At 36.0% G+C, this 25,940-nt stretch overlaps 1 protein-coding gene and 1 pseudogene across 1 annotated transcript in view; one reads left to right on the top strand and one right to left on the bottom strand.

The window, feature by feature from the left end:
* BRINP1 (BMP/retinoic acid inducible neural specific 1) overlaps positions 1-25,940 on the bottom strand; it is a 168,082-nt gene that overhangs the window by 106,394 nt on the left and 35,748 nt on the right. Inside the window, exon 2 of the mRNA XM_074211722.1 lies at positions 14,358-14,625. Within this exon, the coding sequence (XP_074067823.1) occupies positions 14,358-14,575 (218 nt within the window). The 5' untranslated portion in view covers positions 14,576-14,625. The remainder of the gene's footprint in view (positions 1-14,357; positions 14,626-25,940) is intronic.
* On the top strand, positions 20,109-20,542 carry LOC141517533 (10 kDa heat shock protein, mitochondrial pseudogene; annotated as a pseudogene).

Here is a 25,940-nt window from a genome sequence, read left to right as displayed (position 1 = left end):
AGAAAGAAAGAGGAGAGGGGGAATAGTCCAAGCTATTTCACATAATAAGATTTTTTTTTTTATTACAATGAGCTATTGCAGTGATATGGAAGGGGGGGAGGCAAGGGGCAATGAGGGAACCTTTGCTCTCATCAGAGATGGCTAGGAGAGGAAACAGCAAATATGCTCAATGGGGTATAGACAACTGAGTAAGAAGGAGGGGGGAGCAGGGGGAAGGGGTGGGGATGTGAAATAAAGGAGGAGAGGATGGACCATGGGGGGACAGTGGTCAGATATAACACATTTTCTTTTTTTACTTCTTGCAAGGGGCTGGGATTGGATGGCCTGCCCAGGACCATAGGGCCAGGTGGATGCTGGGCCTCAGGGGTGGTATGGGGGATCAGGGCTTCTTGGCCCCAGGACCAGGGATCTGTCTGCTGTGCCACTCAGTGACCCTACAGCAGAGTCAGAGTGAAAGGAGAGAGAAAATATAGTACATGGTAGTGGAGAAATAAGAAAGGAGGGAGTTGCAATCAGCAATGGCAATGTTGGAAAAATATGGAAGTAACTTTTGTGATGGACTTATCATAAAGAATGTGATCCACTCACGACAGAGTTGATGGTGTTGGAACAAAGACTGAAACACATTTTTTGTTATTATTATTTGGGGGAGGGTGCAGGGCAAGTGGGGCTGGGTGGCCTGCCTGGGGCCACATAGCAGGGTGATCATTGGGTGTCTGGGGCCGGATTCAGACCCGGGTGCTCCTGGCTCAAGGGCCAATGCTCTGTCTGCCACCTAGCCACCCCTACTATTATTACTATTTTATTTTATTTTGCGTCTTTTTTTTTCTTCTTTTTGGTTTTTGCAGGGCAGTGGGGATCGGGTGGCTTGCATGTCACATGGCTGGGTGATTATTGGGTTTATGAGGCTGGATATGAACTTGGGTGCTCTTGGCTCCAGGGCTGGTGCTTCATCCATTGCACCACCTGGCCATACCTACAATTATTACTATTATTTTTTTAATTTTAATTTTTTTCTCCCCCTTTACTTTTTGCCCAAGCAAGTCTATCTATATTCATGGGGGGAGGGGTATTTTGTTTACTTGTAAACAAGTATATTTTATTAATGTAAAGAAAAACATTTGTACAAAATGAGAATAAAAAATAAATTAAAAGAAAAAAAATTGAAGCTAAAGAGGGAAAGTGATGTGCCCAAGATCACACAAGGAAGAAAGCAACAGAGTTGGAATTTGAACCCAGATCCTTTGATTCCAGATCATTCTAGGGCATTGAGTCCTAAGAGAAAAATCAAAGTTTTGCTTGCTCTCTTGCTTCTGTAAGTTATGGACAGACTGATGGGGCTTAGGATTTTTGTGTATTTTATAATATATTGCCATGTCATGGGAGGTTGTAGGATACACAAGGAGCAATTTACATAGAAGGTCTCTCTCTCTGCCTATTCCCACCCCCTTTCTGCTTCCTTCTCTCCTGAAAGGATTCATTTAACCAGGACAAATAACTCCAACCTCACTGTAGCTTCCTCTAAATAATTCACTGTGAATGATTATGTCAGTGTAAGACTCTTTGGGACCAAATGTGAGAAAGACACCTTGCAACTCTCTGGAATGTTGACCTCCTCTGCAGCCAGGTAGGAGTTGCTCCATGGAGAGAAGCATCTCCCAGGCAGGAGTCTGCACCCACAGTGTGAGTTCCAGCAACATCCAGAGAAAGTCCCAAATAATCACTTCTGTTTAGAGAGCACTTGCCAGTTTGCAAAGCACTCTAACACTCCTGGGCTAAGTCACCTTATCATGAGATTCATAACAAAATTCATGAGATTCAGCTAGTCAAACCCTCTCATTTTACAGAAGAGGAAATTGAGACCTAAGATGTTAAATGACTTGTCAAGGTCACAGAGATAGCAGAGCCAGGACTTGAATTCAAGGCTTTTGAATCCAAAGCTAGAATTCTTTCTGCTAAATCAGGGATTCTGTAAACTTGCTTTTAATATTTTGATTAATGAATTTCAATTTAATTGATTTCCTTTGCAATCCTATCTGGTCTGTAGACTGCACCAAACTCCATGAATCCATTCATCCATATAACAACAACACCAACAATCTCTCTCTCTCTCTCTCTCTCTCTCTCTCTCTCCCCTCCCCCCTCCCCCTCTCCCTCCCTCTATGCCCTCTCTCCTGTATTTATCTCTCTATCTCTGTTTATGCCTGTCTCTGTCTCTTTCTGTCTTTCTATTTCTCTGTGTCTCTATATCTCCATCTGTCTCTCTGTTACTGTCTTTCTGTCTTTCTGTCTTTTTTTCTCTCTGTCTCTGTTTCTCTGAGTCTTTCTCTATATCCCCATCTCTCTGTCCCTCTGTCTATGTCTCTCTCTCTCTCTGTCCTTCTGTTTCTTTTTTTCACTTTCTCTATCTCTGTATCTGTGTCTGTCTCTGTTTGTCTTTCCATTTTTGTCAGTGTGTGTCCCTCTCTGTCTCTGTCTTTCCATCTCTCTCTGACTGTATCTTGTTTCTGTCTCTCAAGACATGACTCACTGTGTAATGGAAAGAAGGAAGATATATTTGGCAAATGTAATGTACAACAAAAGATGTTAATATAAAAAAATTAAAGAAAAATATATTTCAATCTTAGTGATAACAGTTGTAGCAATACCAATAATAGCAGTCTGAATTTACTTAGTACTTTTATAAGGCAATCTATTTAAAGCAGTTTTGTAGGATAACTTGTTAGGTAAAGAAGGGAAGAAGTATATACTTGAATTGAAGGTAATATATAAAAATAAATGATCTCAAGAAAAACTTTGATTAAAATAAATACAAGTAGGTATATTTTAAAGATAGGAAACCTCATCTTAGCAAAATTACACCTTTGCCAGGGTTATATATCTTTGACCTTCAATGTCCTCATCTGAAAATGGGGATCATAATACTAATCTGTCAGTTTATAAAACAACCTTATTATTTTATAAATAAGGAAACTAAGATCAAGAGAAAATGAAATGATCTGCCTAAGATCACATAACTATTAAATATTCAAACAGAGTTTGAATCCAGATTATTATTTCTTTAAACTGTTAATGGAATGATCCTCTGATATAAGGACATTTTTATTTCCAATAATACTGGCTACATGACCTCACTGTTCTTCCCAGAGTAAGAATCATATCTGAACGCTGTCTAATGAACCCCCAACCATCAAATCATGACTATGTTCTCAGGGACCATTCAACAAAAGTAGGTTGAGAGCTTCCTATATTCACTCAGGAGATGTGGATCAAAGTCTACAACTGACTTCACCTACCTATTCCTTTTAGAAGCAGACTCTCAAGTTGCTGTTGACAACCCAGTGCCCAGTGAAGGGAATGCAGAGAAGCAATTGAAATGTCTGTGAATGTCTTTGAGGTGGCCCTGTATCCCAGAGGCAAGTGGGTGGTTCTCAGTTAAAGAATAGTTTCCCCCAAAAGGAAGAGAATTATAGGGGAGCCAGAAATAGAAAGACATAAAAGGTACCATCATGTACCTTCCCACCATCCTCCTTCCATTTACACCAGAACAAAAGAATTCCTTATGCTTAAACGTGCTAAGGTTTTTTTTTCTCTTCCTTTTTTTTTTCTTTAAGCTACCACTATAAGATACCTATTTTAGGAAAACTATTGAGGGTGAAAGCCTTTGCTCCAAGGTTAGGTAAGGTTACAGTTAAAGCAGAGTTTCTTATTTATATTGGGGAGGGGGGAAGCTGAGGACCTTGTAGACAAAATCTTAGCTGCCTTTAATAAAAGGATCAAGGATAATGGCAAAGGATACTGTACCCTCTATTTGAGCTCAGGAGCAAGAGAAAGGCTCAAGTCAGATGGAAGAAATAGCACAGGACAAAAACTGTCTTTATGCTGTGTATATCAATATCAGAGGGTCTCAATATTATAAAACCATGTTCAGTTTTTCAAATTTTAAAACAATAACATATTCAACATGCAAATGAAATGAAATTAGCATTAATGATCATTTTTCTTAATCAGTAACATTTTACAGAGATCAAAGTTTTTCAAGAGTCAGTGAAATTGGAAGTACATTTGATTATATCTCTTTTTCACAAAGCAGTGGGAGGGTCTCAGAAAAGCTGGGTAAAGTTGGCTAAGGTCAACTCAAAGATATTTCTTAAGTAACAGTTCAGGAACCTGACAATAGCACCAAGAAGAAATAAAATTGAACAAAAGGATAGGGAGAATAATAGATAGAACATTAACTTAGGCCTTCCATAGGGTAAGATAAAACATAAAATCACAGAGTAGGAAAACTGGAAGGGATTTTGGAAATAAAGAACGTTAGAGTTGAACAGAAACTTAAGAGATCAACGTCTGACTTAATTTTACAAATGAGAAAACAGAATCACAGAGGACAGTGACCTTTCAAAGATGACACTGCCGATTTGTGTGAGAACCAGTACTAGTCTGAAGTTTCTTCAAGTCTAATTGAACACATTTTCCACTGCATCATATTGTACAGATTTTAGGTAAGATATTCCTCCATAAAATAAAGGAACTGACCCAGATGAACATTCAAGTTCTCATTTTGCTCTAAAATGCAATGACTATAATATTCACTTTGGAATAGCAATTTATACAAATTTTCAGGAAAAGAATTTTTGAGCAAAATGGTTCTGAAAAAAAATGATCTTTCCTTGGGAGCACAAAAGAACAGATGAAAGCTAAATTATCTTCAGACTCTAAGGTCAGTGTTGGCAATGGTTTTGTCTTTTTCAATTTAGTGTCTAAAATCTTTGGGTCTGGGTTACTTTACATAAACAGATAGATGAGGTATTTGCCTTGGAAAGGATCAGTGTCCACAGAATATTTTGAACTGTTTCAAAAAAAATGCTTCAGCCAGCACTAACCTAATTTCTACCTCTACATGACTGAGCACTTTTCTGGTACCCAGAACAGTAAATTAATCTACAGAAACAGACTGAAAAGTTTGTTCAACTAGAATTCACATAGAAGAGTGAAAGCAAGAGGCATAATTCACCTCTTCTGGAACACTGGCTGTCCTTCGAAACTCAGAATTAGTCAAACTCATAATCCCTTCAGGTATCATTTTTGCCACTTATGTTGGAAAATGTCAAATACAATACAAATTGATGCAAAGGAAATTCCAGTTCATTTCTGGTTTAGAAGAATGAATGATTATTGAATTGATATTCTTCTTTCCAGTTTAACTCAAAAATTTTAGAAAACATACACCTAAGGTTAAGTTCTAGGAACAATCAGAGGTCCAGGAAACTGTTTCATTAACCATTTCCTTGATAGGGTTCCTATATTGTACAGAGGAAGGAACAACAGCTAGAGAATCAGAAGTTCTGGGTTCAAATCCAGTTATGTGACTTAAAGGAAGCTGTTAAATTTACTGCCTAGGTTTCCACATTTGTGAAATGAGGGGGTTAGACTTACTATAATAAACATAATTGTACAACTCATGCCCTTTAATCACTTGATCACTTGGATACTGAAGAACAAGTAGTAGGAGGCCATTTCTACCTGGATATTTATAACCCTAAGATTTACTGCGGTTCATTAAAGGGAAAAGGGTGTTGTACTAGAAAGATAACTTCACAGAAGTTAAAGACATGGATTTAATATCTAGTCCCCCCACCTTACAGCTGTGTGGCTAAATCATTTTACCTCATTGTGTCTCAGTTTCCTCCTTTTTTGAAATGCACATTATTATTTCTACCTCCTATTTTGCAGAGCTGTTTTGGGAGGAATGGCCTTAAAACTAGGAAATGTCAGGAAGCAGCATTATGCAAATGCTTGAATATGACAGACTTCTTAGGTGAGATTGTTTTTGCTTCAAGAATATTGCTTGTAATTGGCACTGTTCCCTTTACCAAATCCTAAGCATAAATTTAGAGTTGAAAAGGATCTTAAAGGCTTTCTCATTCATCCCCCTCATTTTAAAGATGATGAAGCTGGAACCAATTTGAACTCAGGTTTTACTGACTGAATCCAGTCATCTTGCTGCTATCCATTCATTAGTATGTAAACTCTTAAGGATAGGAATTGGCTTTCTTTCTACTTGTATCTGTATTCCCAATGCTTATCAAGGTTCTTGGCACATAATAAGCTTTTAATAAGTACTAGTTGACTGACTATGATGGTGCCACATATCTCTGAACATTTTTGCCTTTCTTTTTTTTTCCTACCCTTATTTCACTCATGTAATAGTCCATGTTCCTACGTGTTGTGCTAAACAGAGCAGGAACGTCAAAGTAATAACAATAGTTCTCATTTATATAGCAATTCATAGTTTATAAAGTACCTTCCTCAAAGCCTCAAGATGGATAATATAAATTTCAAAATCTCCACCTTACAAATGGGAACAATGAGAACAATGGTTAGACAGAAGCTCTTAGCAGAAACAAAATTCAAACTCAGGTCTTCTCAATCAAATTCTAAGCTTCCTTCCACTACACAATGCACACAGTCAGGACACCTTCTATTTTCATGCTTTTCAAATTGTTAGAGAAAACTGATGGGATCAATTTTGGTGCATTTTTTAAAATCAGAAGAATACTGAAGCCATTATTTTGCAGTACAACATATTCTTTCATCGGTCAATTTGTCTGGGTCAACTGTCCTCATATATTCATTCTAACCATCTAGCAAATAGAATAGGTTTCCATTTTATCCTTTCTCCAATATAACAGCTGCCATTCACTGTTATCCTAAAATAATATTCTGAAATCAAGCAGACTCATGCCATTATTATGTCTCAAGTGTTATCATCTATCAGAATCCTGGAGGGAATTCAAACTTTTCGTCTGGATGGTCAGTATATTTTCTGCTCCCCAGGAGTTCAGATTATCAGAGAGGGTAACATCATCCAGGTCACAGCACCATTCATATCATCTCTTTCTTCCTTGAACCACCTGCATTGTCTCCCAGGTGCATGTTGTAATATTAGTCCCATGGAGAGCTTGACATGTCATACGCAACTGTGCCCTGTCAATCAAGTCTAGGCTAACACAAGTATTCAAGGACCTCGTCTTCCCCCATGCTGGCCCTGAATGAAACAGGAAGCTACCCTCTGAGGCAAGCAAAAGGCAGTGCTCCTGAAATGATGCTGATTGCTGTGATGGTGTTCAGGTGAAAACAGTCCCAGAGGACCACAGCATCTCTAAATGGCTCTCTAGACCAAAGGCAACCTGAGATTTTAAGTCTAGGAGTGAACTGAAAGACCAAACACTGCAGACTGTTCCTATCACCTGGGTTGATTAATGAATGAGAGACTTGCAAATTAGAGTACGTGGGTGGAGTACATAAATCAATAAGCATTGAACTTTTGAATGCCCCTGAGGCTAAAGAAATGATGCCATTCAGATGTATGAAATCAGGAACCTCTTCATTCCTATTGCTTTCTCTTGGATCTTCCTCCACTCTCCTCCAGAATCATTGTCTTCTCTATCTGTTATACCAATATCCATTTAGACAACCTAGACTTATTCATAGGACAAAAGAGGGGGAATAATGGCATCCATCTAGATCATTCAAAGTAGCAAACACAGGAGATAGTAGACCTGGCTTCTAGCCCTGATCTGTCATTAAATTGTTAAGTGATTTAGGAAAAGTCATTTTATACTCTCTGGGACTCAGTTTCAATTCTAACAATTTCTGTTATGAAATTCTATCCCTGAGGTCTCTTCTAGCTCTAAAATTCTATGTTCTATGGCCTAAAGAGACTTACAGCTCTACAATTCTAGAATTCTAATTCTACCTGTTGGTACATGTCCTCTACCAATTTATACAGAATGTACCTTCTGCATTTCAAGAATTCTCCTCTGTAAGTTTGAGGTATATGGATGCAGTAAGGAAAAACCTCTTTTTCAGCATACCTGCTAAGTCTGGTGATCTCTGTTGCTTACTGTTATAAGAAGAAAATGTCAAGATCAATATGCTCACAGCTTTCTCCATCTCACTAATCCTCACGATTGACAAATATCTCCCAAATAACAAGGACCAAAATTTTTTGAATTGACATGTTATTTCTCATAGCCTTGTGTTGACTCTTAATATGGACCCTGTGGGAAGGTAGAGCAGGCAATCCTTCTCTAATGAGACTTACATCTCTGAAGTTTTGAAGAACAGGGAGGATTTCCCTGCCAAAGGCCTGATGGAAGGGAGACAGGTGTTCCCATATTTAGAGATCTTCACAAACCAGGATCAGACTCACCCACACACCATCTCTGCACCAGAGATGGTCCTCCTACAGAAATCATGATCCACTGCACATCCATCCACCCACTAGCTCTCTGTAGCTAAGTCTACACTAAATGGAAAACTCATATAATTTGATCAGACACCATATAGAGAGAGACCTTCCATTTTGATAGTTTATTATAAATATAGGCTTGGTGTCTGAGGCCAGATTTGGACCCGGGTGCTCCTGGCTCAAGGGCCAATGCTCTGTCTGTCACCCAGACACCCCTACTATTATTACTATTTTATTTTATTTTGGGTCTTTTTTTTTTCTTTTTTCTTTTTGGTTTTTGCAGGGCAGTGGGATTCAGGTGGCTTGCATGTCACATGGCTGGGTGATTGTTGGGTGTACGGGACCAGAAGTGTGCTCAGGTGCTTGTGGCTCCAGAGCTGGTACTCTGTCCATTGTGCCACCTGGCCATACCTACAATTATTACTATTATTTTTTTTTATTTTAATTTTTTCTCTCCCTTTTACTTTATTGCAAGTCTATATGGGGGGTAGGGGGTATTTTGTTTACTCTTAAACAAGAGTATTTTATTAATGTAAAAAAACATTATTTGTACAAAATGAGAATAAATATTAAAGAAAAAAAGTAAAGAAAAAAAGAAAAAAAAGAAATACAGGCTTGAACAGCCTCTCTGGAAGTCATTTGGACCACCATAAATGAATGACTAAACCTATGATGTAATTTAGATGAATTCTTTCACCACTGAACTACATCATTTCTGTGTTTTTAAAAGTTATATACTTTATTTTATTTTGCAAGGCAATGGGGTTAATTGATTTGTTCAAGGTCACACAGCTAGGTAATTGATAAGTGTCTGAGGTCACATTTGAACTCAGGTCCTCCTCACTTCAGGGCCACTGATCTATCCACTGCACGACCTAGCTGCCCCCAAAAGTTATATACCTTAGATTTAACACAAATACCTCCTGGTACATTTTAATTGTTCACTTCATGGTTCTGCCTTTTACATTGAGGGGAATTTTCAAAATTAAGAATCAGAGGGAAAAACAAAAGAAATTGTTAAGTAACACAATTTATAGGAAATAGAATCATGATTTTCTGCTCCTTCTCAAAGAATTAGCTGCACAAATATACAAAAATCTTTATAACTGCTCTGTTTTTGCAGTGGCAACTGGAAATTGAGGTGATGTCCATCAACTGGGGAATGGTTAATAAATTGTGGTGTATGAATGTGATGGAGTGCTACTGCTCTATTAGAAATCAAGAGCATCCAGACTTCAGAAAAACCGGGAAAGTCTTACAGGAACTGGTGCTAAGTGAAGTGAACAGAACCAGGAGAATACTGAAAACGTTATCATCGACATTGTATGATGATTAACTATGATGGACTTGTCCTCAGCAGTATAATGATAAAGAAAATCCAGAGAACTATGGACTCTGGTGCAAATCAACGCATACCATTAAATTTTTGAAATTTGTTTTATGTTTCACGTTTTTGTTCCCTCTCATGGTTTTTCTTCCTTTTTGTTCTGATTCTTCTTCTTTCATAGTATGATTAATATCAAAATATGTCTAATATAGTTTTATATATATAAAACTATATTAGATTGCTCATTGTCAAGGGAGAGAGGGAGAAAAAGCATTGGATCTGAAATCCTTACAAAAATGGTTGCTGAAAATTATCTTTGCATATAATTGGAAAAATAAATAAATTTGTTAAAAATAAAATAAGTGTTTTAGCATAGGGACTCAGAAGTCCCCAAAAGTCTATGATCTAACATTCTATACTCTAAATCACTGTGCAACTCTAACATTCCCCTGTGTTCTATATTCTAATATACTAATTCTAATTCTAGATTTCTTCCTAACTGTAGTATTTTATATCCTACCAGCCCTAAAATTTTATGTGCTAGGTTTTGTTTGATATTCCACGTTCCATTCTGAAGTTTTTCTACTTTGTTGTCATTAAGAATGACATTAAGAATGACAACAAAAATCATTGTTAATATTCATATAGTGCTTTAAAGTTTATTATGTTGTTTAAGATAGATGTTTATTTTAGATAAGAAAACAGGGTTTGTAAGCAGAAGACTCAGATTCAAGTCTGACTCTATCACCTGTGTGACCTTATGCAAGTCAGCCTACTCTCTAGTCCTCATTTTCCTCATCTATAAAATGTCAGGAAGGAGAAAGAGAAACTGACCTGTGAGTCTGAAAAGACTCACCTTGAAATGAAAATAGATGGACTCCTAACTCTTGTAAAACAGAAACCCACCAGAAACACCCATCCAAAAGTATAACTGGAAAGTGAAAGTAAGGGTTTTCTCTATCCTATGAAGTGAATAAATTCTTCTCTTCCAAACCAAAGAAGTGTCAGATATTCCATGGACTCTATCCTATCAAAGTGAGGATAAAATTCTCTGGTGGAACAGGAGACTGGCTCACCATGTAGACCCCTAAGTTTCAGAGATATGCGGTTATTACTATGATTAGTACTCTCTAAAAAGCAACCTGCAGCAGAATGGGATGTTGGGATTTTAATTTAAAAGGTTCACATTGCCATCCTTGGCATTGATTCCTTCTCTCGCCCCCTTCCCACAGTGAAAAAGAGAGCTGGAGAGAGTCACCCTCTACATATGGATGAGCCTTGAATATTACTGATTATACAGAAGGAAGAGATCTGCCTGGTCCTCATCACCTTCTTACAATTCCCAGCATCCCTCTGGACCTAGTGCAGGCAGATTGAGAATTGTGTATAGGTACTTCTGACTAATGGGCCTGATGCTCAAGAGCTTTAGGACCAAGAATGGGCCAGCACCAGGGAATTGAGTGTTGTAGAAACAATTGCTCTGGATGCTCATGATAGTCAGGCTTTATGGTGCATCTTAACTCTGGCAGTAGTTTTATCTCTGCAAGTCTGCAATGCAAATGACACATTTCTAATGTGCTGTGTCCATGTTACCTCACAGCAAGATACCATGGGAAATCACCAGTCAGCTTGTTACAGGATTTCAACAAAGCCGTGAGTTGTTAATGGGAGAAATTGCCAATTTATTATAGTTCTGATGAGCATGTCCATGTAAGAATGTTGTTGTTTGCTCAGCTTTATTCATGAATGAGCTGATGACTCTGAATATCTGCCTGAGAGCCTGTATATTAAGGTGGTAATACAAATCTTGACCCTCCTCCCCCCCAGAACAATGCAGATCAGTCTTCATGTTCAAATTGTCAAGTGTCTCCCACTACATACCATGATATCATGCCCAAGCTGCCATCTGGTGACTTGGGCTTTGAATGCTTTCTCCAAGTGTGAGAATGGATGGGCACAGAATCTTTGATTTTTGATCTTTGTTGAGACTCGAGAGTAAGGATTTGACTAGGAAACAAAGGTTCACCAAGTTCACCCAGGTGGAAACATATAGTCTTGACCTCATTTGTGGCCATGATTTAATAGAAGATAACTGATCTCAGAAAAAATATATAGTCTTTTTAAAAAGGAAAAAAAAATTATAGAATCAATCTCAGACTCAGAAGGGGACTTAGAATCATCTAGTCTGACCCTCTCATTTTTATAGAGGAAAAAGCTGAGAACCAGAGAAGGGAAAGGACGTGCTGGAGATCACACCTATAGGAAATGACACATCCAAGATTTAATTTTAATTTGATTTAATTATACAATGAGTTCTAGGCCAGGCTGCCTCCATATCTATTTGATTAATCTATTAATTGACTCATACAATCCTACAGTTGAAAGGGTCAAAGTAGGCACTTCTGGGTCATTGGATCCCTTTCAAGTCTAAATCTTTACAGTAATATTGTCCACCTTCCATACCCTAGAATAATGGGGGTTCAGAAGGCTATCATTAATCTAGTGACAAGCAACTCATTACCTAATAATTCTACTAATTTCTTTGAATTTTTCAAATTATTTGGAAATATTTTCCCCATATTTAGTTGACATGCCTCTCTAAAACTTATACTCAAAGATCCTATAACCTTTCTCTGAATTTGGGCAGAATAACTCTCATCTATATGCTACATTGTTATATCTTTAAAGAAGACAAATTTTAATTCATTACCTTTTTTCATAGAGAAAATATCAAACTTATTAAAAAACTTGGCTTATATGGGGTTTCCCTTACATATAGAAGGATAAATTTAGTAGAGAGTATGTGCGCATATAAACTATTAAATAAAGTATTTAGACATTACATTATAATTCAATTTAGAGCATTTGTATTAATGTACATGAGTTTAGGGAATCCCAACTGGCTATGTGATATGCCACACATTCATTTTTTCCTCATTCATTCCAAATTATACTGTTTGGGCCTCATTCTAGCCCTCACACTAAGTATAACTTACTGATACTGGCATTTTCTTGTCAAATGTCTCTGTGTTTTGCTTATGCATGCATACCTCTCAATATAATGATGTTCTATGGGGAGTCTATTTTTAGGGAGAGAATTTTGAGAATACAGAAAGTATATTGATTTGGAATTGAATTTAATTTAAGAAACATTAAGTGTCTACTCAAGTGCAGGGCATTACTCTCTGTGCTGCTTGATGGTGAGATATTTACCCTTTGTATGCAAAGAAGACCATGACATCAGAGAGGTGATACCATGACAGGTATGTGAATTGGATTTGATTGAGGGGGATGCTATGCTAAGTTACCAGCCTCACTTTCTTATCCAGTCTTCTGGGTCCAGGGACCAGATATAAATCAGAATGACTGGAGATAGCTCTTGAATGTGAGGCAATCAGGATTAATTGGCTTGCCCAAGGTCACATAGCTAGTAATTGTTTGAGGTTGGAATTTGAACTCAGGTCCTCCTGACTTTAAGGCTAGCACTCTACCCACTACAGATTATGCAATAATATATTGGTTGTGTGATAGCTATTTGAAAGAGACATAGTTCCTGCCTTCAAGGGGTTTACAATCTAATTAGCTATATGGACTATATACAAATAAGCATAATATAAAGGATGATATGATAGGATTTAAGAAAGTTTCAAACAATGTACTCAATGAAAATAAGGAGAGCTATCACTTTCATCTAGGTAGAATTTGGAAAGACTTCATGGAGGAAGTGACTCTTAAACTTGACTTTGAAGGATGGAAGAATTTCACAGGTAGCGATGAAGGGACCATAATATGTACATGAGCAACAAGTTGATCAGATTCTTAAAGATTGGGAAGAGGAGAGGAGGGGAGGGGAGAGGAGAGAGAGAGAGAGAGAGAGAGAGAGAGAGAGAGAGAGAGAGAGAGAGAGAGAGAGAGAGAGAGAGAGAGAGAAGATGAGAGATTGGTTAATATTAACAATCTAGTTTAACTCGAGGAGAGAATAAGTGCATGTGAACAAAATGAATAAAACTGGAAAGATAAGAGGAAAGTAGTCTGTGGAGGAATTTAAATATTGGCTGAGATAATATTTTACCTTATAAATGTTTTAGGAGAGAGGTTGCTTACCTTAGTTTATGGAAGGGTAGACTTTTATAAAGGAAAGTTTTAGTTCAAGCCTTGTCACTGATATATTAGCTATGTGACCACTGACAAAACACTTTTCCAGCCAGTACCCATCTGCACCTGATTTTCCTACCTTTCTCCTGCTTTCATACCATGCTCATTTTATCTCTTGTTTATATTCCTACTTCCCCTCTTCCACTCCTGATCTGGAATCTGCCAATGACCTACTGTAACCATAGGCAAGTATCTTCGTATCTTCTTCCCTTTCAAAATCTCTTTTCTCACCTGGAAAATTTGGAGCATTATCTCTACACCATCTATTTTACTGAGCTGTTGTTAGGAAAGTGTTTTGCAAGTGCTTCAAGTACTATAGAAATGGAACTATTATTATAAATATTGATTATTCCAACTTGTTTATCATCGTGTGGACTGCTTTCTGTTTCAATTCAGGTGCCTGTGAATACTTGTCAAGTATAACACCTGGTAGCTTAAAGCTGCTTCTTATCACCATGCCAAAAGGCCGAATGTTATTTCCTCTCAGTGGAAGATCTACAATGACTTTGATTAGGGCTCTCTTCCTAAAACAATATCTAATGCAAAGTTTGGGCCACCCAAGCAGATTAATACCTGAAAGGAAGCACTCCCTAAAAACCAGCTCAGCTCACTACATACCTGTATATTTTATATCTGGTTGTAAATCCTTGACGGTGTCTTTCCACAAAGGATAGGTAGCTCCGGGAGTGATGGAAAGGTCCCCTGTCTGAAATAAGCCAATCAAATTCCTTGGAGACATGTTGGTCGGTAACAGCTGTTTCCTGGTGGGAGGGCTGTACTGTTATATGGTCCCATATAAACAGGAAGTAGATGAACTCAACAAACCTCCAGTTCATGCTTTTCTGTCTGCCTTATTCCTCTCATTCTTGCTCCATTCTGTGGAGTCCTGTGGAGAAAGGGAGGGGAAGGATGGAAAGAAGAGGTTGGGAGGGGAAGAAAGGAGAAGAAAGGAGAAAAAGGATTAATATATAGAAAAAAGATACACTGAACAATCTAACTAATTGTAGAGTTTCCAACCCCCCTTTTTTGGAAGATACTTTAGATCATAGAATGTTAGAATTATGTTCAAACTAGAATAAAACAAAATAATAAAATTTAGGATATAAAATAGTCTATTAAAGGATATCAAAGGATTCTCCATTTTAGCTAGATGAATAGATAGATAGATAGATAGATGGAGAAATTGAGAGTCAGAGAAAATTGACTTGAAATCAACCCTAATTGTGTGCTGGTTCTCTGAGACATACAACTCCATTTTGCAATGCCTGGCAAATAGTAAATCAATGCTTACTAACTGAATGATTCTGTTATTATCTTTGGGAGAGGGTGAAGAGATTGGAGAGAGAGTAGGCAGAAAGCAAAGGAAGCAGGAGAAGCAATAGAATAATATTGGGAAGATTCCATCATTAGAAACTAGTGATTTATAATCCTGGTTCTATTTCCCATATTTAGGAATCACTTTTTAAAAATTGTCATGTTAGTGTTTGTTAATTTTTTGTAATGAAATGTACTCTACCAATGCAGATGGTACTATTCTGCAGGCAACAAATTTTAAGTGTTTCCTCTATCTTTGAGAGATTAAATGACTTGTCAATGATCATGTACCCAGTGTGTGTCAGAGATAGGATATGCACCCTAGAGGCCATAATGACTCCAAGACTAGATAATTATCTATTAATCCATATTCCCTCTCTGAGAATCAGTTTCCTCAAATATAAAATGATGGAGGTGGACAAGATAGCCTTAATGTAACTGGAGAAATTCTCATCACCAGATTCTGAGATATTAAGATGATTTTTCCTTTCTCTTCCCCATCTCCCTCTAGCTCTGGTGCTAGGATGTTATTTTCTTAAGACAGATTATTATTTGAGTTTCAATCCATTATTGAGAGAAGAGAGTAGATGTATGGGCTTTTCAGAGAAAAAGTGAGAAAAAAATTGAACCCTGTTAAAGAGGAAATCACTGCCACTTTTATCTCTGCCTCTTCTCAAGACTGTAGCTATGGGCAAACCCCCAAATCATTCCAAACCTCAATTCCCCCTTCTATAAAATGGGGTTTTGTGGGGGAAAACATTTTTTTGTGGATGGCAATGTGATATAGACATGCAAATTATTACTAATATTACAATAGTTCTATACTATTTTTATCCAGTAGCAGGAGGAGCCCTGCCTAAGATTTGTTTTTCCTAATTAACTGGATTCCATCCCCATCCCACACTCATACCATCAGGCTCAACTGTACTGGCTACTTATGGTTTGCTATAGAAATTCACTTTGTACTGTAAACTCTAACTGCCTGTATTGAGAAATGGCACATAATTTGGGGTAGGGAATAGAGAAATTAGGGATAAAGAAACCTAGATTCTGAAGTACTGTTTAGAGAACAACTCCAAGTAGATTCATAGAGCACAGAACCTAGACAGTTCAGTTACAAAAAGAGCCCACCTGAGCCGAAATTGTATTGAAGAAAGATAAGTTAAAGACTCTATGGTCAGCTCCAAGATGAATGATCTTTCATGCATGATGAGGCAGATGGATGTTATGTGCATGTCATATCTGCATATCTTCATATGTAGGTTTTGATAATGAAAGTACTTACAAAACAACAGAATTCAGATCATTTCATGTATTCAAGGATGTGTCAAGCTACATATACTGTGAGGATAGTATGTCAATATGGGCACTGGTAAAGAAATGTCTGTATGTGACTATGAAACCAGAAGTATGCATTAAGCATGTACGAGGGAAGGGGAAGGAGAAGTATTGGCACATACCAGTCATAGAATTATAAGATAAGTCAGTGCTGAAAAGGACCTGAGAATATAAATTGTTTCAACATAGGATAGAATGTTAGGATCTAGGAAATAAAATGTTAAAACCAGAAGGAACACAAGAATATAGAATGAAAGAAGTGAAAGAAACTTTGAGGATATTTCTCCCAATTATTTAATTCTGGTGATACAGAAATTGAGGTTCAGAAATATAAACTGATTGCCAAAAGTGACTCTATTTCATGACAGTTAATGATAGTTTGGGGGCTAGAACATAGTCTGTGTATATTTGAGAAATGAGTGAGAAAGGATAAGTGTGTCATCAATGAATAGGAAAATCTGTAATAATTTAGGAGCTTACAATATTTTTAAAAAATAAGTTTAAAATAGAAAATTATTGAAAAGAAATTAATTTCAAAGTTAAAATGAGCACTTTTTTGGGAACAGAAGCAATGTCACAAAGACAAATGTGTGATATTTTTATGTAGTATTTGAGGACTGTTCAAAAGCTCCTTTTGATTTCAGTCACTTATTTAAATTCCACTGTGAGTCACTCCTCTTGGTTAAGTCATTAGCAAGAAGTCCCTTAATTTAACAGATGAACAAATTGAGAACATGATCATTTTCTTCAAAAGTGATATTATTCTCTGTGGCGCTAATTCAGCTAAACAACAAACATTTTCTCTGCCCAAGGCCCTTTGCTAGAAAACATGGTGAAAATTGTTTAGGGGTTTCAATGGCCCCAAGGTACTTCCTGCTTCAAAAACTCATCTTTTTTATACCATCCTGGTGAAGCTATTGGGACCTAAATCATGGAAAAGCACAATCTTAGGAAATTCGCAATTTTCAATGACCCAAAGAACAATAAAAAAAATGCAAGTTAGATTAAATAGACGCAGTATATTACTACAGATGGCTGTTACACAAGAATTGCCATTAAAAATCATTAAGGGCATATATGAAAAGAAAGAAGTGGACTGTTTGAAACTAGAAGAAAGTGGAAGCCTCAAATCAATGGGACCTATCTCTTTATTGTTCCACACAGACAACACTCCAACCCTTGTATATGTCTCTGCAATAGCTATTACCCCTTTCTTGCAATCCATTCCATTCTCACATCAAACACTAAGTTATCTTTGAGATTAAGCTCAAGATCACTTTTACACATGAGATCATTTTTGATGCCCCCCCGCTACAAGTGCCTCCCCTACCCAAACACATAAATAACATCTGTTTTTATTTATCTATATTTATATTTATCTACTTATACATACACTCTTTGAGGGAGGCAACTCTATACTTTTTTCTTTTCCTAACTTTAGGAAATTCATGGCACACAGTAGATTTGTTGAATGAGAAAAGCCAGAATTACCTTCATTTTTTTCAACATTTACTAAATTGAAAGATTTTATCACTGATCTGTAGTTGAAAAGAGCATTCAGTGACATTTGTTTATTTTTTTAATTTAAAGATGAGAAAACTGAGGTTCAGAAAAATTAAGTAACTTGTTCATGATCACACAGGTACTAAATATGAGTAGATGAGACACCCATAATAAAATTCTCTGATTCTATAGTCATCATTTTGTTTTCTGTTCTAGTACTATTAATATACTTTTTCCAGATGTTAAAGGTATTTAGCAAAATTTCTTGGGTTTTTTGGCAGTAAAGATGGAGATGGAGCTGATAGTACAATTAGATGAACTAAGTTAAATGAAGCAATCTCTTGTCTGGATAGCCCGGTAGAGATCTAAGTCCATGTATTGCCTATAAGGCTTACTACCTGTCTGAATTTGGGCAAATTCCTTTACCTCTATAGGTCACATTTTTCTCATCTGAAAAATAAAGGGGTAAGACTTGATAATCCCTGAAATCTTTTCTAGAACTAGATGCACATATCAATGACCTTAGAGGCCACCAGTATAAAATTCCAGGGATGTATAGTTAAATCTATATCATTGCATTTTTAAATAAATGGTTTGTGTAAAAGGGATGAAGACATATTCAATACATTTTCAGATGATACACAAAGTCAGATAGGTTAACTAGCATACTGGAAAGCAGAATCAAGATTCAAACAATATCCTGAGAGACTAAAATGTAGGGCTGAATCTTACAAAATAAGATCTAAAAAGATTCAGCCTAAACCAAGGGTAAGTTCTTGGACAAAAGACAAACAAACAAACAAACAAACAAATAAGCACTATTTCACATATACAAGATGTGAGAAGCATGACTGGATTTATCTGAAAAAGATCTGGAGGCTGTAGTGAACTTCAAGTTCAATTTGAATTAGTAATAAGAAGTGGTATCCAAAAAAGCAAATATCATATTAAAGGAATAAATTTCAAGGAATAAAGAGCTTTTTGTCCCACTATGATCTTCCCTGTGGTCCTGGTTGGATTACATGTACAGTATTCAGCTCTACTCAGCACAATTTAGAAGGATCATAATTAACAAGAGAATGTCAAGGAGGACAAGGAGAATTAGTACATTCCACAGAAAAAAAATGAATAAAGAAATTAAATATAATTTACCCAGAGAAGAATAGATTCATAGAAGACATGATAACTATCTTCAGATATTTATGTGAAAAAGGAAATATAGTTGTTCTATTTGACTCAAAAGGGAAGACTTTGCAACAATGGATAGAAGCTGCAAAAGAAGTCTAAAGAAAATTTTCCCAGCAATGAAAGCTATCAAAAGTAGAATTGACTTCCTTAGGATGTGAATACCTCCTTGAAGTTCTTCAAGTGAAATCTAGATGACTTTTGCATTGATGTAGATTATTGCAAATTTCCTGTTTGTTTATGAATTTGGCCCAATGGACATTCCAACTCTGAAATTCTTTGAAGTGCCTGAATAGTTTCTATGGTTTGAGGAAATGACCACTACATCATGTAATTATTAATTCCAAGGAAGAAGGAAATCTAACCCTTGTCTAATTATGGTTAGCATTAACTATAGGGCAGCTATATGGCTCAGTGGATAAATCCCTGGCCTTGGAATCAGTACAGGAACACAAATCTGTCCTCAGACACTTGACTAATTAGCTGTATGACCTTGGGCAAGTCACTTAACCCCGATTGCCTCACATCCAAGACCATCTCCTGTCATCCTGATTCCTATCTGGCCACTGGTCCCAGATGACTCTGGAGGAGAAAATGAGATTGGTGTCTTAGTACATCATCCTCTTACTCATGTGCCTGTCATGGCATAACCTCCCTGATGTGGTTTTCTTTGAAAATGATGGACAAAACATTATTAGAGTTAACCATGAATGGTTAATGAATAGAACACTGAGGCTAGAATCAGGAAGACCTGAGTTGAAATCAAGTCTCAAACACTTACTAGTTGTGTGTCTTTGAATAAGTCACTTAACCTATTTTTCCCTCTATTTTCTCATCTAAAAAGAGAGATAATAATAGCACATAGCTCCCAAGATTATTGTGAAGATTTTTTTAAGTTCCTAGTTTTCTCAATGAGGGAGGGTGGAATGATAAGAAGGGAAAGAATTCGGAACTCAAACTTTAAAAATAAAAGCTGGACAGAGCGGACACACCGAGCTGGACAGCGAGCTGCAGGCTGTGGCAAGAGTCATGGCAGGGCAGGCTTTTAGAAAGTTTCTTCCCCTCCTTGACGGAGTTTTGGTGGAAAGCAGTGCTGCTGAGACTGTTACCAAGGGAGGTATCATGCTTCCAGAGAGGTCTCAAGGAAAAGTATTACAAGCTACAGTAGTGGCTGTTGGATCAGGATCCAAAGGAAAGAGTGGAGAGATTCAGCCAGTTAGTGTGAAAGTTGGAGACAAAGTTCTTCTTCCAGAATACGGTGGCACCAAAGTAGTTATAGAGGACAAGGACTATTTCTTATTTAGAGATAGTGACATTCTGGGGAAATATGTGGACTGAAATCACTAATGAAGTGGCCTCTGAAAGTTGCCCATTCCACTGAAGTTCTGAAATCTTTGTTTCATCATGTAAATAATTTCCAGGTCTCTTGTTTTATAATAAATGGATATCTTGTGTCTCTAAAATCCAATTTCTCTGCATCAATATGAACATTTCCAAATAAAAAAAGTATAAATCGATGGTTAACTATTTCATGTGTTAATATTTCCCTGAAATGTTATTTTAATTTCCTACATTTATAGATATTAGAGTTTAAAAGACTGGAGCTTTGCTACAATTGTATCTGATTAATAACAAGAATAAACAGTAACATTCTGCTTAAAAAAATGAAAGCTAAAGCTTGTTTTTAACATATAATGGGAAAAATAAAATAAAGCACAAAAACTCAAAAAAAGAATAAAAGAATAAAAATTTCTTAGCACAGGGTCTGCACACAGCAAGCATCATATAAATATTATTTTTATATTAGTAGCAGCAGGAGCAGCAGCAGCAGCAGCAGTAGAAGTAGTAGTAGTAGTAGTAGTAGTAGTAGTAGTAGTAGTAGTAGTAGTAGTAGGTACCCTAGATTTAGGAAAAATTCATTTCAAAGGTTTCAGAGAAAGTATGAGTAATTGACTGTCAACTAATTGACTTACTAAATTTTTGTAAGAAGCTATGAGGGGCAGGTAGGTAGCACAGTGGATAGAGCACTGGCTCTGGAGTCAAGAGGACCTAAGTTCAAATTCGGCCTCAGACACTTAATAATTGTCTACGGTGTGACCTTGGGTAAGTCACTTAACCCCATTGCCTTAAATAAATAAAATGTACCCCCCCCCAAACAAAAGAAGTTATGCCAAGGATGATAAACTCTCAAAAACAAAATTGGAAATAAAGAGAAAGAGTTCTAATGGAGAAGTAAAGGTGGTGGTGAGTATGCACATCAATACATTTGCACAGTGAACTATCTAGCTAAATTATATTTTAGAGAAAAAATATTAAAGAAATGATGAAAATGAAAGGAAAGTAATGGAAGAGCACAACAATGACATGAGATCACATTTAGACTACTTTCCTGTATTTCATAGCTCAAAATAAGCTAAATTATGTGATATTAGATAGGTAGATAAATAGAAAGACAGATATGATAGATAGATAGAAAGATAGATAGATAGATAGATAGACCATTAGGCAGGCAGGAAGAAAAAGTGATAGAAACAGAAAGAAGGATAATATCATTTCTCAGGACACATGGAACAAAAATAACTGATGAAGCAGAGAAAGAAAAGTTGATATTTTCTTGTTTCTGTTTTATTTCTATTTTCTCCATCAGGGAAAACATTCTTTCTATGGGAAGAGGAGAATAAAAATGGCAAATATGAAATTGAAACCTAAAATGAAAAAGAAGTAATAAAGCATTTATCACTCCTTAATGAGTTCAAGTTATCAGTGTCGAATGAACTATTTCTACAAACACTGAAAGAACTGGACGATATGATTGCTAAGTCACTGCCAGTGATCTTTGAAAGATCTTGAAGAAGTAGCATTTTGTGAGTGTTTGCGATGGTGTGTGCATGTGTATGTGTGTGTATGTTTGTGTGTATGTGAGTTTGCATGTGTGTGGAGAAAAGAAACAGAAACAAAGTAGATGCCCATCAATTGGGTGAAACCAGCTGTGATAAATGAATCTAATAGACTATTACTATTTCTTAAAAAACAACTAATATGTTGAAAACAGAGAATTGAGAGAAAGTCTTATGTGAGTTGATGCTAAATGATGTTAAATGAACTAAGTAGAGACAAGAAAACAACACATAAAGTGACTAAAACAATGTATATGTAAAGTACAACCACAAAACAATTGAAAAAAAATGTTACAAAATTAGAAAGAACAAATTTGGCATCTATGAGGAGATGTTAAAGAAGACTTGTCCTTTCTTCAATCCATTGTAAAAGAAATAGGGTAAAAAATAGATTTGGAGCATTGCAAAAAATATTAGAATAAAAAAACTTATTCATGAATTTTGCCATTTGTTGTTCTTTGTCTATTTTGTTTAATATTTTTACAATGGATGATTTTATTTCTTTGTCCTTTTTGCTTAATATTTGTTATAAGGGATGTTCTTCATAGCAGCTAAAAGAGAAAGATTACATAGGGAAAATTTACACAATATAAAATATATTGTCTATGCAATATACATATATATATTATTTTTATTTTATTTCCAATTACATGTAGAGTTAATTTTCTATAATAAATTTTTGTAAGATTTTGAGTTCCACATTTTTCTACCTCCTTCCCTCACTACATCCCTCCCCATGATACTGGGTTATGTGATTATGTACAACCATGTTTAACACATTTCCATATTAGTCATGTTGTGAAAGACAAATCAAAACAAAAGGGAAAAATCATGAGAAAGAAAAAACATAAAACAAAATTTAAAAAGTGAAAATAGTATGCTTTGGTCTGCATTCAGACTCTGTGAGTGGACAATATTTTCCATCACAAGGTTTTTAGAGTTGTCTTTAATTATTGTACTACTGAGAAGAGCTATGTCTGTCATTACTGATCATCCCAAAATCTTGCTGTTAATGTGTACAACAATGTTCTCTTGGTTCTGATCACTTGACTCAACATCAGTTCATGTAAGTCCTTCATGGTTTTTTCCTGAAATCCACTTGCTCATGAAGCTTATTTTGAAAATAAAGAGCTATTTGGAAATAGAAAAATAATAGGATTGAAAAGGACATCCCAATTAAAAAAAATAAAACGTAATCTAAATTATAGACCAATGAGTTTTATTCAAAATTTGTGACAAAATTTCAAAATCTAGTACTGAAGAGATTATTGAACATTTAGAAAAGGATGGGGATCTTTTGGAGTCAGAATAGCTTTCTCAAAACAGTTATACTCACCTCACTTTCTAATAATAAGGTTTTAAAAGTTGCAGGTCAATCAGTAATCAATCAATAATTATTTATTAAGTGCCTATTACAGGCATTATACTAAGTTCTGGGGTTGCAAAAAGTTAAGGAAGACATTCCTGGTTCTTATGCATCTTACAATCTAATGGAAATCAAGGGCATGCTAAAACTATAGCTTGCCTAAATCATAGCAAAGAATTTAAGTCTCTTATGCTTCCTTAAAGTAATGATATATGGATGTGGCTCTGACAATATTAGGTGTCTCTGGATGTGGTTGAGTAATTAATTTGTGATTTGATGTCAACTTGGAAGAAGGAATCCTAAAATTTCCACAGGGATATGATTTGACCCTGTGCCATTTGACATTTTTGAAATCAGTGACTAGAATAAAGAGATCATTGGCATGAATATCTAATTTCAGATAAATCTAAAAAGGAAAGTTAACACAATGGGTGAAAGAATTAGCATCTGAAAATTTCTTTAAAGATTAGAACTTTAGATTGAATTCAGTAAGATAGTATTTAATGGGACACATGCAATATCTTACAGGTGACTCTTAGAGCACCCTATCTAGCAAAGCTAAATATTAGAGGAAAATCAGGAATTTTGATGGAAAATACATTCAATATGATATAACAACCTGACATTGAAGAGAACAGTCATCAATATGATGAAGATAGAGTCTTTTTGTATATTTACTGATCAGACTGAATCTTGACTATTTTGTCCAGGGTTAAGCTGTCCAATTTTCAGAAAGTCATTGATGAGCTGCATGGAGGTCATAAAATGTCATAAGACTAGATTCATTTGCTTTAGAGAAGCAAAGATATTAGGGGGGAAACATAATTAAGTTCAGATATTCTCTTAGGAACAGAAGTTTAACTTGGTTCAACTTGTAAATATGGTGAAGAAGTAAATTTTGATTAAATGTTCCTAAGAGTTAGAACTATTGAAAAGTAAAATGGATTATCTCAAAGGCAGTAAATTCTCCCTTAATGGAAGTCTTCAAGTAAAGACTGGATGACCATTCATTGAGTTTGCTGTATGACTTTTTGTTTTTATTTTCAGGAACAGGTTGGATTACATTGACCTCTGATGTCCTTTATGACTTGGATAATTCGAGAATCTCAGAGAGTTTAAATAACTAACTGAAGTTCACAAAGGCTTTGATAGTAAAAGTCAGGATTTAAGACTTGAGATGTCCTGGTTTCAATTCTAGTCCTCTTCCTACCTTAGCACTTATAACTTGAAGATCCGTGAACTCACTTTTTTTATCTGAGGTTCTCAGATTATCCAAGTTGTTTGAATCCTTTGAGATTTAACTGCTCCATTTTTGTTGAGGAGGCATAGAATCTGGATCACATTAAAATAGGAGGAAAATTAACATTTGGTGAAAGAAGGAGAGAGGAGGCAATACTTTGGTCTGAGGAAATACAATCTTAAGCAGTGAGGTCACAATAAAGTTGAATGCTTTTCACTGCTTCTTCCTCACCACAATGGGGCTAAAATGCCAGAAATGGATAGTAACATTCACATCAAGCATAAGGATATTCTTCATTAATACAGTAAAATCCTGATGACCCTTGCCTTTATAAAAAATAGTGCACATGGAAAATATGTGAATCAGGTGAAGTATGTTGTTGACTGCTTCTATGGTCTATCCTTGATCCTTTCTCTATTTAGCTTATGAAAAATATCTCATTTCTCTGGAATTTAGTTTTTTGCTGACCAAGATCTTAAAACCAATAAATATTGTATTGTTTGGAAAATTGAAAAGAACACTGATCTTGCCATCAGAAAACCTAAGTGTGAGTTCTAGCTCTGATACCTACTGTTCATGTGATACTGGGCAAGTCACTTCTTATCTCTGAATCTCAGTTTCATCTTGAGAAATAGAACTGTTAAACAAGCACCACTTATCTCACTGAATTACTGTGGAGAAAATGCTATGTAACTTTATTTTTTATTTAACAACCTATTTTTTATTTTTTTTCTTCTGAAAAATAAATTGCTAGCAGCACAGTAGGTGGCACAGTGGATTAACACTGACCCTGGAGTCAAGAGAACCTGAGTTCAAATCTAGCCTAAGACACATGACACATTTAACTATGTGGCCCTAGGCAAGTCACTTAATTGTGATTGCCTCCCCTCAAAAATAAAAAAAAATTCTAAAACTTAAAGGAACATGTAAATGGGAAATACTGTTAATTATGCTTTCAGTTTTATCAATAAAAAATAACTATGACTTAATAACTCCCAAAGTTATTTGTATTTCACAGGGAGATCATGAAAGGTACAAACTTTTGGGAACTACAGGAGTGAAACTATTATGGTATAGTGACAGTGGAGTCAATATTATGATACAGGAAATCCTATCAATATTCCAAATGCTGACAGTACAGGAATAGGATTTGGCAAGCATACCCAAACTACTGGGTCCACATCTGTTCCTTGAAGCACCAAAATTCAGCTATAGAAATCAGATGAGGAATATTCCAATTCTAGAAGCAATGTGTACTTTAAATGTATCACTTTAAATGTCGCTACAATTTCTGTTTCCTCCATTGTAGCCCTCCTTCACTAATGCCATATTGCTGAGTGGGTGATTTCCTCAGGGAA

This window comes from Macrotis lagotis, chromosome 1, assembly GCF_037893015.1.
Source record: "Macrotis lagotis isolate mMagLag1 chromosome 1, bilby.v1.9.chrom.fasta, whole genome shotgun sequence".
NCBI classification, from domain to species: Eukaryota; Metazoa; Chordata; class Mammalia; order Peramelemorphia; family Peramelidae; genus Macrotis; species Macrotis lagotis.
The sequence above is the reverse complement of the archived record's forward strand: the minus strand, read 5'-3'. Positions and strand labels throughout refer to the sequence as shown.